We start from the raw sequence: 11,808 nt of genomic DNA, 5'->3' as shown, positions 1-11,808 counted from the left end.
TATTCAGCCTAAAAATAAAAGTAAACTGCTATCGGTTACAACATGAAAGATCCTTGAGGTCATTCTGTTAAGTGAAATAAGTCAGACAAATGGAAAGAAAAACACTGCATGATCTCACATTTATGCTGGTCCATGGACAAAGCATTGAGGGGTAAGAGCCTAGACTAATAAATGCAACTCATTTTCTCTCAGACCCGAGGACATCTGAGGCATATCCATAAAGAATATGAAAACTCATCATAAAATGCAAAGATATTTGAGCCAAGAATTTAGAATTTATGGTTTATTGGAAATTGGAGGTGTTACCACCTTAGTGACCATATTTCATCTGAGGACTCTCTTCAGTGCTCGTTTTACGTCTTTGTTCCGCAGACTGTAGATCAGTGGGTTGAGAACTGGACTTAAGAAGGTGTAGAAGACAGCTATTATTTTGGATTCCTCAACAGTCTTCTCTGTTGGTGGTCTTACATACATGCAGAAGAGAGTCCCATAAAATAGGGTTACAGCCAGCATGTGGGAACCACAGGTGGAGAATGCCTTGTGCCTTCCCTCTGCTGACTTGATCTTGAGAATGGCAGCAATGATGAAGGCATAAGACACCAGGATGATGGTGAGGGAATTGGAGAGGTTGAAGCCAGCTGATATGAGCATGGCAAGCTCTTTGACATAAGTGTCAGAACAAGAAAGCTTAATGAGTGGCGGGTCAGCACAGTAGAAGTGGTTGATGACATTGGATCTACAGAAGTTCAAGCGGAAGGTCTGGATGGCCTGGAACAGCCCATCTGAGAAACCATAGACATAAGGGAATGTGGCCAAGCAAAGGCAGACACGCCTAGACATCTTAACACTGTAGTGCAGAGGGCTGCATATGGCCACGTAGCGGTCATAGGCCATTGCTGCCAGCATGTAAAACTCGGTGAGGAGAAGTGCTATGAAAAGGTAACACTGTGCAAAGCAGCCAGCAAAAGTGATGGTCTTCCTCTCTGACAACAGGTTAGTCAGCATCTGCGGGGTTGCGTTCGAGGTGTAGCACAAGTCACGAAGGCCAGGTTAGTGAGGAAAAAGTACATGGGCGTGTGCAGGCGAGGGTCCAGTCTGATCACCAGCACCATGCCCAGGTTGCCTAGGAGGGTGACAAGGTAAACGACCAGAAACAGCACAAAGAGCAGAGGCTGGAGCTCTGGGCGATCCGTGAGCCCCAGGAGAATGAATTCTGTTATCGCACTGCCATTGGTGATGGGCATTCTCTGAGTCTGTGCCTGCACCTGGGACAAACGCAATGAAAGCAGACGTGAAGGTGCAAATCGCATTACTGACTATTGAAATGATATTCCTCTCCCCCTCCAGATACTATCCCAAATAAATACTGCCGTAACCCGATGCTGTACTTCTACTGAGTCATTATTTCCGTTCTCAATATACTGCACTATTATATTTACCTTAGGTTCACCTGTACCAGTGGCTGTACCTACTGATAAGTATACTTACACCTAAGCCATTATCTAAGCTGTCTATATACCGATCTACTATTGTATTTCTCTCTCTTACCTGCAGGCTGTACCTATGGCTGTACCTGTAGATAACCATAATTATACCTACAGCTGTTACCTATCTGTACACCAGAGCTGCATATCCCCTACCTCCCTGCACTGTTTTTCCCCTGTAAGGCTCAGTTTAAAAGCCAGTCCTTTCTGAGAATGTCTCAACCCATCCCTGTCGTACATGAGTATGAATGAATCCCTCTCTACTATTTGCTTCATGCACGCCCTACATACTCTATTTTGAGCACATTATATCCCCATAATGTATCCCCTTTCTACCCGTATATGAGTTCTTCAGTGCCTGGGACAAAGTCCAGTTCATTATTGTACTGTGACTTCTAAGCATATATTTATATACTGAATTGTAAAAAGGGAAAGAAAAAAATAGTATGAGCATGAAAGAATGAATTATTTGCAAACTTCCACTCATCTCTGTATCCCTACAGAGCTTTTCGTGATGTCAGATCCTTAGAAGAGTTAAGGATTTTTTTAACTTTAGTGTACAAAGCATTTATTTGAGAAAGCTTGTTAATCAAGCAAATTGACAGAAAGTTGGTTTCAGAAAGTGTCACGTGGGATACTGGAATCTTCACATTTAACAATTATCCAGGAGACTCTAATGAAGATGTTCCTAGAATCACACTTTAAAAAGGCACAGTCATATATGTCAAATAAATGAATAAAGAATTATCAAATCAAATGAATTCTCCCGCAGTATTTTGAGAACAGTCTACAGTAAAGACATAATGTGTTGACAAAGAAAAGAAGTAACTTTGGCGTGGTTAGTATTTAAGTTATTAATCACAATTGTATTTATCCAGTGGTATTACAATCCTGATGGATTTTTAGCTCGCCTTCACCACTTAACCATCCTGAGTTCCCTCCTCCTTTCTCCCCAGATGCTTTTATTTTTGTCTGTTCACTCTTGGTTAATATTTTTCAAAACCTGCACAATTCTTGCTTCATTTCTACGTTACTTTATTGTAAGTTTTAGAAAGATAGTGACAAGTTTTTTTGCACCTATATCTCCTTTACCAAGAATGTTATGTGCTTAGTTAATATTTGCTGAATATGCTAATAATAGTTACTGAAAACAGACAGTGATCCTTAACCAAGATTCACTTCATTTTCTCATTTGCAAGTGGAAATAATAATATCTGTCCTGCCTCCTTCTCATGTCTTTGTGGACGTCAGACTAGATATTCATAAGACAAGTATTTCTTGGTACTCAGCATATTGTGTGATTAGGCACTTCAGTTACAAAATGAACAGAAACTTCAACAACCCCTGCCTTTGTGGCACCCACATTCTAGTGAACAGGCTGTGCTGTAAGTCAGTCCATAGTGTTTCAAATGGAATTTGGAAGACAGGAAGTTCACATTTTAATAATAATACTAACAAAATTCATGAAAAGTTGACTCTTTTAGCAACAAATTGAAGGAGAAGGAAAGCAAGCAACAAAGCTCTTTTAAGAAGAGTGTTCTAGGAGGAATAAAGAGCAGAACTATTACTGAACCATCACCACCACTCCTGGGCATATATCCAGAAAAATACCCAAAACACTAATTTGAAAAGATACATGCACCCCGAAGCTCATAGCAGCACTGTTTACAGTTGCCAAGGTATGGAAACAATCTAAGTGTCCCTCTGCAGGTGAGTGAATAAAGAAGATGCAGTGCATATGCAAATAGAATATTACTCAGCCATAAAAAAGAATGAAATGTTCCCATTTGTGGCAACATGGATGGACTTGGAGAGCATTATACTAAGTGAAGTCAGTCAAACAGAGAAAGACAAATACTGTATGATATCACTTATAGGTAGAATCTAAAAAATACAACAAACTAATGAATAAAACAAAAAAGCAGACACTTATAGAGAACAAACTAGTGGTTACCAGTGGGGAGAGGGAAAGGGGGAGGGGCAAAATGGGGTAGAGGAAAAGGGTTATTATGGGATTATACAAAATTATGTGTGAAACTTTTGAAAACTGTAAAGCACTACAGAATTTAAAGAATCTTTCATTCAATAAAAATTATAGTAAAATACGTATAACATGAAATTTATATCAAAAAGATATGAAGACACCACACGTGACCTTTCTTTGGAACTTGTATGCATGGGTGTGTGTACAGAGTTCACGCAGAGCAGCACAGAAGGTCATAAGTGAGCTGTTTCCTAAAACACAGATGTTTCACTTCATTGAGAATCTGATTCATCTCTACCTATCAGTTTCCTGCCAAAATGTCACAACCTCCACTGGAGAACAGGAGTTGGTAGTTAGGCAGTTAGTTGCGGCTTCTCTGCAAGAAGTGTTAACAAGAAATACTCTGAAAAAAAGTCTATCTATTTGTATGACAGCAGCAAGGCGGCTCAGGAGATTCCTCATATCATTCAGCACCAAAAGAGAGAGAAGAGGTGGTGGTTACCAGGACAGAAAATAATGGAAAAACAATGATCAGGATGTAGGAATTTCAAAGTTATAAAGACATGGCAGGAAATTGGACTTGAGGATTCATTTGCAGAAGATCTCATTTATTACATGTCACTTAATGATTGCCTGTTGGATCTGAAATATCTTTGACTCACAAGCTTAGAAACTTATGTGGGATCCAGACATCACCAACTGAAGTAGAGCAGTAGTGCTGACAAGTGGAAAGAGGTTAAAAAAAAGACTATGAAGAGTATGTGTTTACAGAGAAGGAAAAACTCAGCTGATCCGGCTGCCTGAGTCAGGCCAGAGGAAAGGTGAGCTGCTTCTGTAAGTGGCTCTTAGATGCCTGTGCTCTAAGGATGAGAAGCCTAGTATTAGGATCAGCTCTGTCCTATGTGTGAAGACATGTCCTTATATTTGTGTGGGGTGAACAGAATGTTTGTCTTTCTTGATTCTTTTGCTCTAGTGGCAGGTCTGTAAACTATTGTCCAGAAAGATCAATAGAATTTCAATAAGTTTTTTGTCCAGGAAATCAGTTGCAGTTTAACCTGATACTGAAAACAGAAAGGATTCCATGTATATATTTTGAGCAAACAAGATACAAATTTGTGGGCATCAGTTTGAGACTTTAATACAATCTCCTCTTGACTGAAAACAAAATAGAAACAAAAAGACTTACTTCTGGCTCTGACAGGCACCTATTTTCTCAGACTCTGATTGAGGGAGTTCGTTGATGCCTCTCTAAGCCCACAAAGGCAACCATATTTCTAGCAGGATATGGGAGGCAGGGACCTGCCCTTAAAGCAAATCTCAGAAGGACTGAGGAGCAGCAGGAATGAGTGTGGCACTGGGAATCACCTTTTTCAGGATTAATTGGAACACTTGGGGATCAGAAAGCAAATTGCAAGCCTCAGTCGTATTCTCCATAATGTCAAATTACTGTTTACCCTGAGTTCTGCGGGGAGCACACAAACAACTCTCTCAGCTGTATGTATGAGACAAATACTCAGAGGGATAAGATCTGAAAAAAGCGGGAAAAGCAACTAGATTGACTGCTAGACCCCTGCTCTGCTCAACTCCCATTTTTTCTGAGAGATTTTTCGGCACCACAGATGTCCCCAACTTGTGTGCCTCAGGAGGAGACGCCAAAGAGAGCGGTGGGGCCCATGACCGGAGAGGTGCACAGTAGCTGGAACAAAAGTAGCCTTGTGTGAAGACTTGACAGTGATTAGATATGCTTGAAAGAGTGGTCTTTATGGGATTTTTCTATTTTGGGCTGTGTGCTGGTAATAGTTCATAGTAAAAAAAAAATGAAACCATAAAACCAGTTTTATTAAAAGAAATAATAAAAAACTTAAATCAGGCATTTCCATCAAAAAGCTTGATGAATGAGGATTCTGTTGGGCCAGTGCTAACATAGAATGATAGTTCTTAGAGTAATAACCTGAGATCCCAAAGATCTTTATTGATATATACTATGAACAGAAGGAGAGCCCAACCAAACAATCAAAAAACCCTGCCCTGCTATGGTTGAAATGTGGTTTCAAAGAGTTTGGAAATCATTAAGCCCCCTCAAAGTCTACCAAATTGTCATTGCTACAGCATGACTGGTAATTTTGTCTTTTATAACTTTGTAGTGGTATGACTACTATGGGTAGAGTTATCTGCCCTTTATTGATTGCATAGAGCAATGACAATGCTATCTGGTCTTGTCTTTGACTTTCTATGTGAATTTTTTTTTATACACCGAGACAAAACTGAACATAACCTAATAATTTGACACGTTCTTCCAAGTCTCATAGGTGAATTACAAAAGGCAAAACAATACTCAATGATAGTGATTTGTTAACTTAAAATGCTCACCAATTGGTTAGAAAACATTGATATGTTAACACACCTGTGACCAAATGCCTACTCTATTTGGCAAACAATTTCTTTTGAATCACTTTCCTTACTGCGCTTTTAACATCTTTGTTTCGAAAGCTATAGATCAAAGGATTTAACATGGGACTCACAAAAGTATAAAATACAGCTACAATTTTCCCCTGTTCTACAGATGCCTCGGAAGGGGGCCTTAGATGCATGCAGAACAGTGTCCCATAAAAGATAGTGACAGCGGTCAGATGGGACCCACAGGTGGAGAAGGCCTTGTGCCTCCCCTCTGCTGAGCGGATGCGCAGGATGGCTGAGAAGATGAAGATGTAGGCGATGAGGATGATGGTGAGAGAACAGGTGAGGTTGGCACCAGCCACCACGAACATGGCGGTCTCTTTGACGTAAGTGTCTGAGCAGGCCAGGACCATGAGAGGTGGGTCTGCACAGTAAAAGTGGTTGATTGCATTGGGTCCACAGAAGGAGAGGCGGAGCAGCAGGATGGTCTGTGCCAGACCATTTGCAAACCCATAAATATAAGGGGTAACAACAAGAGAGAGGCAGACACGTCGGGACATCTTGCTGCCATATGACAAGGGTTTGCAGATGGCCATGTAGCGGTCATAAGCCATCACTGCGAGCATGTAATAATCTGTGATCACCAGGGCAATGAAAAAGTGGAACTGTATAAAGCAACCAAGCAAGGAAATGGTTCTTCTCTTGGACAAGAGATTAACCAGCATCTGAGGAGTGACGTTGGTGGCGTAACAGAGATCTACAAAGGAGAGGTGACTGACGAAGAAGTACATCGGAGTGTGAAGTTTCGAGTCAGTTCTGATTAAGAAAATCAGGCTCACGTTGCCGATTACCGTGATGAGGTAGACGACTAGGAACACCGCAAACAGGACAGGCTGCAGCTCCGCCCGATCTGTCAGTCCCAGGAGAATAAACTCAGTCACCGCTGTGTAGTTTGTCCTTAGCATTGTGTTTGCTCAGCTTCAAACGAGGTCTAAAGTAAAGGAAATAAAAATGCATTTGTCTTCGGTCACTTTTCCATTACCCACATCATGTCGTCGGATAATTACTCCTCCTCTCTCCAACCTGTAAATGCACGTAACACAAGGAGATAGCATAGCAAGCATGAGATTGATGTTTTAAGTATCTAAAGTAATATAGAGATCCTTTGTGTATAGGCAGTCACATTTCCAAATCCTGTTTTGAAAGTCTTTTCATACTTGGAAAGCTTTTATTCTTTCCTGATTTAGTTTTCATAAATTGTTTACTTATACTTCCCTTAAACATTGCTTTTCCTTGAAATTAGGATCCTTTGTTTCCTATTATACCTTTTTAATTATTTTTTTTATTGAAGTATAGTCAGTTTACAGTGTGTTAATTTCTGGTGTACAGCATAGTGATCCCGTTACACATATATATTTATTTACATTCTTTTTTCGTATTGTTTTTCCCTATAGGCTATTACAAGGTATTGATTATAGTTCCCTGTGCTATCAGTACACCTTTTGATGTGGTATCAAAGCATCAGTCACAAGTTTTCACAGCTACGTGGACTCAAGGAGGTGGCACTGATAAATGACATGGATCCTTATAGAACTGGAATCTGTCTACCAGCCCTTCTAAACTAAAGATCATTTTCAAGACGATCCCTCACCCTACAATGCATGTCCATTTCCCCTGCTCTTGTCTATATCAAGTGGCCCGCATATCACCAAAGCTTAAGACTCAGCTCAGGATATCCGTGGCTTTGTAAAATATAGCCAATTATTGGGGGCACGAGTGTGTTCATGGGGCACAAAAGTAAATCCGTGCTCTTTGTGTAAAAACAGATAAGCATGCCGCACATAAACAATGTGCCTGTGGCACTCAACACCACACGTATCAGTGACAGTAAATATTCAAGCAGGGAGAGGTTAGGGGAAAAATAAAATATTTAAAGACACCCTGGTTGGGGAGAAGACAATCATTAGAAGAATAGCAGAATTTAAATTAAGATATTATATAATTCATCAGAATATGTTTCAGGCCATAGTTTCATCTTTGTTCATTAAAATATTTATTTCTAGAGCATAAAATAGATTTTAACAATGACTAATCCTACCTGTGAAAGAAGAGTGGTTCCCAAAGACAGCGTGGTTGGGAAGAACAGAGGAGTTTATAGCAGAACCATAGAGGGACCAGCTCCCCGTGGTGCAATTATTTCTAGCAGACGGTCGTTCAGATTATAAACAACCACCACTGTTTTATTCTTCTTAAATTATAACCTGATTGAGAACACAGTTGTTTTTTTTTTTTTTTTGCCACTCCCCAATATCATCAAGAGATCAAATCTCCTGAAATTGAAACAATGGGATTCATTATTTATTTTAATTAATGCCTGAGTGCCTCGATAGTTGGAGACTTGACTTGGGGGAACTATTAAGTTCTCTTTCTTACAAAGGGTAGAATAGAGCATGGTGTGGGGAGTAAGTCTTGGAGTCTAGAAAACTGTTGGCGATCAATGAACTATTGTTGAACTGGAACTGGTTATTTCCTGATCCTGAGCATCGCTCTTCATTTTTTAATAGGCATTATAATGCACAGCATTGGAGACATTGTGGGTATTCAGGTAATATAAACATGCTGGTGATTCTTCCTTTGTCAGCCTGCCCCACCCAGACCTGTTGTCTTGTTTCCAGCTGACTTTGGCCAGCACTTCAGAGGTGGGAGGAAGAGAACAGTAGCCAAACTGCCCTTTCCTTTTCTCCCAGTTTCTCACGAAGGTGCTGGAGTAGCTGCGTCCTTCCAAGGAATCTCCTGCTGGGCTGTGTGTTGAGAAGAAGGCGGCCGGGGCTCTTCCTGGTTCTGGTCCTCACTGGACTCCAGACAGTTGCCCCCGCCCCGACCACTTCAGGGTTACGGTGGAAACTGCCTTCTGCAATCAGCATCCAGGTGCTTAAGTCTTTGACTAAGTTCTTTAACACTTCTTTCACTGATTCTCTGTCTTTTCCTTAAATTCCCTTCAGTTACACCATCTGAGTAGCACTTTATTTTATGTCGTGTCCCGGACTCAGGCTAGATGGGACATAGTAGTTACTCAATAAATGTCGCAGTGGAAGTTGGAGCAGTAATAGTCATTATCATAATAATAATTATTCCTTTTGTTAAAGTTTGAGATATTCCTGATTCCACCATTGTTGGAGGTTAAAGGGGTCATTGAATCACCCTCCTTCTGGCTCCTGATTCGGCGGAACACTACCCAGGGGAGTCAGATATTAATATTACTGGCATCACTGCAGGTAAAACCGGATTTCAGAACGTGGCTTAGACATGCTTTCCTGCCCCTCTCCTCTGAATGGAAGTCACCCGGGCACAGCAGAGCAGTGAGACAACTTACTGCCTGCTTCCCTCTCCAGAGCCATGACACATCAGCACATCTGATTGAGATGACACACGTGTGTCAGTCACACAGAGAAGAGGATGTCTTGTGCTGACAGCCAGGCAGCTGCAAATGATGTTTTTCATCATCTCACCAACCTCCATTCGCCCTACCACAGTAGGCATGTGGGGGTCGATGGAGAGAAACCAGAAATGTCCTTCAGTCTCTTTCCCTCCAAAGTCATTTAAAAACCTCTGCATCAACCCTTTTTATCACAGGTGGCAACTCCTTTCACCTGTGTGCATTCCAGAAGTCTCCATCATCCTTTATGACCTTTTCTCATTCCCACACCTCCCATAGCCAGATGTCACCTTGTTGACTTTTTAAATATCTAAAGAATCAGATTTTTCCACATGAGGAAGAAGAAGAAGAAGGATGGGGAAGAGGAGGAGAAGACGGAAGTGTAGGAGGTGGAGGAGGAGGAGAGGTAAGAAGAGAAGGAAGGAATTCCTGCAATTAAAAGTAACCTCAGAGAAATTTGCAATGTTACTTTGACAGTATTGGGAGGTCTCTTTTCTTAAAAGCTTACCAACTTTTATTAATTCATTTCTTAAGTAAAACTTTCAACTTTATGAAGTGCTATGACCTGGAATTGCAAGATGCAAGAAAAGCAAGTAATGGCTCTGCCCACCTTTTATCTCATCCACTGCCAGCACACTGTCAGCCTAGTACCAGTCCTTTGTGCCTGGATGTATAGAAATAATAATATATTTTATAATGTATATTATATAATGCATATGTTTATATATAAGTATATGTATATGTAATGAATATATGTACATATATTCCTGAATTTTAAGAACTCTGAAACATAACTTACTGTTATGTTTTGGAGTGTTTTCAGAGCCAGCCCAGAAATACCTAAGACAGCAGTATTTGATTCGAAACCTAGCTCTGTGCTCTAGGAATAATTGACTTAATTTTTCTGATATTCAGGTATTTCATCTGTAAGAAATACTTTACAATATCTGTATCATAAGGACATTGCAAGTGTTCAATAAACTTTGTCTTTCCGTGGCAATGCATGTGTACAACCATTTCTCAGTACTTGGCACACTCGTGGCTGCTACCTGATAAGCACTCAGCAGAGGATACCAGCTGTCATGCTAAGAGGGTTGCAAATACATGTGCTCCATCTCCAGACAGGGTAAACAAAATGTGAAAATGTAGCTTGAAAATCTCTGGAAGTGCTTTGCTCTTCCACAGGAGTCCAATCCAGCTGAGCAGAGAGATGGTAAAACAAGTTTTTAAAGTGTGCTTTTTAATAGTGAATTGACTATAAAACCAATTAGTTCTATTTGTTCAACCTGAATTTAGGAAAATCCAAGATAATGGAGACTACCAAGGGCATGTATCTGAGATTATAAGGTTGAAGATGATTGTAAAAACATCTGCAAATCCATCTCAACACATCAATTATCATAAGATTAGTGAGCAAATTCGAATTTCTGTAATGAACCCAATATGTCACTTTAATGAGGAAACATAATTTCTTAACTACCCATTGAAACATAATTTCTTCACTACCCATTGAAACATAATTTCTTCTAACCAACATATTTAATGAAGGATTTAACAGTGGCCTGTATTTAGGCCCAAGTGTTATAAACTATGAATAAATTATATTATAGGAGTGCTTTCATCCATTTCAAATTCTTTATTTTGTCATTCTGAAAATAGTTTTTGTCCAGTAGGTTTGTTGAGACGTGGACTTTTTTCCCCCTAACCTGCAAGATCTTTGCCCAAGAGCTTTTGTTTCTTCCTTGCAAGTTCATGGGAACTAGTATATAAAAATTTTGTATATTTCACTCATCTTTTCAGAAAAAAATATTAATGAACCAATGTCTTTAATCATATTACCTTGGGCCTTACGTCAAGGTATAATTACATACATGAACTTGTGAAGTATGGTTTTCTTTTAAAGAGCAACTTTGGACTTAGTCAATAATTTAAATAAACTCTTTTGGTGGATCCTTCCCTGCAAGGCAATGGCCAGCCCTTCATAGTCTCGTCTTTCCCCTCATGTGACTGAGGAGGCCTCCTGGCACCGGAAAGGAGGCTTTGATCTGCACTCATTACCTTCCTGCTTCTCTCGGGTCCCTCTTGGTCTCTGACATGGATGGTTACCGCCTGCTCTGCTGCCGGCCGCCAGGACCAGTGCAATTTGGGGTCACTGTTCCCTCTGGGCTGGACAGGGCCTGCTGATCTCCCCTGCTGACCCTCCCTGCTGACCCGGCTGCATCTTGGCTCTTCAGGGAATTACAGACCCTGCTTAGGTCTGCTCTGTCTACATCATGAGTCCTGGCCCAGGATGTCTGCTGTGGGTACTCAGCTCTGCTGGTGCACCTGTACCAGTCACCACATTTTAGCTATTTGCCTATTTCTCTATTAGGGAGATGTGGAATTTTGGAAACCTGGGTGCTGTTTATGCCCCATGGAAATGAAAGAAACTGTGGGAGCATTAACTCAGGTCCAAGTATGAACTACTAAGAGAGCCTAAAGTTTACTTTGCTGTGGCTGCCCACCAA

General features: G+C 40.7%; 2 protein-coding genes across 2 annotated transcripts; both read right to left on the bottom strand.

Annotated features, from left to right (window-relative positions):
* Positions 1-324: 324 nt before the first annotated feature.
* Positions 325-1,244, bottom strand: LOC105090066 (olfactory receptor 5M11). Its single transcript, XM_010981253.3, is given in 2 exon segments — positions 325-1,040; positions 1,043-1,244. Coding segments are annotated over 2 exon segments (918 nt in total).
* Positions 1,245-5,891: 4,647 nt separating this feature from the next.
* On the bottom strand, positions 5,892-6,830 carry LOC105090033 (olfactory receptor 5M5-like). The gene has a single exon (XM_010981224.3). The coding sequence runs from the start codon at positions 6,828-6,830 to the stop codon at positions 5,892-5,894; it is 939 nt and encodes a 312-aa protein (XP_010979526.3).
* Between the last annotated feature and the right edge of the window lie 4,978 nt (positions 6,831-11,808).

Source organism: Camelus dromedarius, chromosome 12 (genome assembly GCF_036321535.1).
Source record: "Camelus dromedarius isolate mCamDro1 chromosome 12, mCamDro1.pat, whole genome shotgun sequence".
Taxonomy (NCBI): domain Eukaryota; kingdom Metazoa; phylum Chordata; class Mammalia; order Artiodactyla; family Camelidae; genus Camelus; species Camelus dromedarius.
The sequence above is the reverse complement of the archived record's forward strand: the minus strand, read 5'-3'. Positions and strand labels throughout refer to the sequence as shown.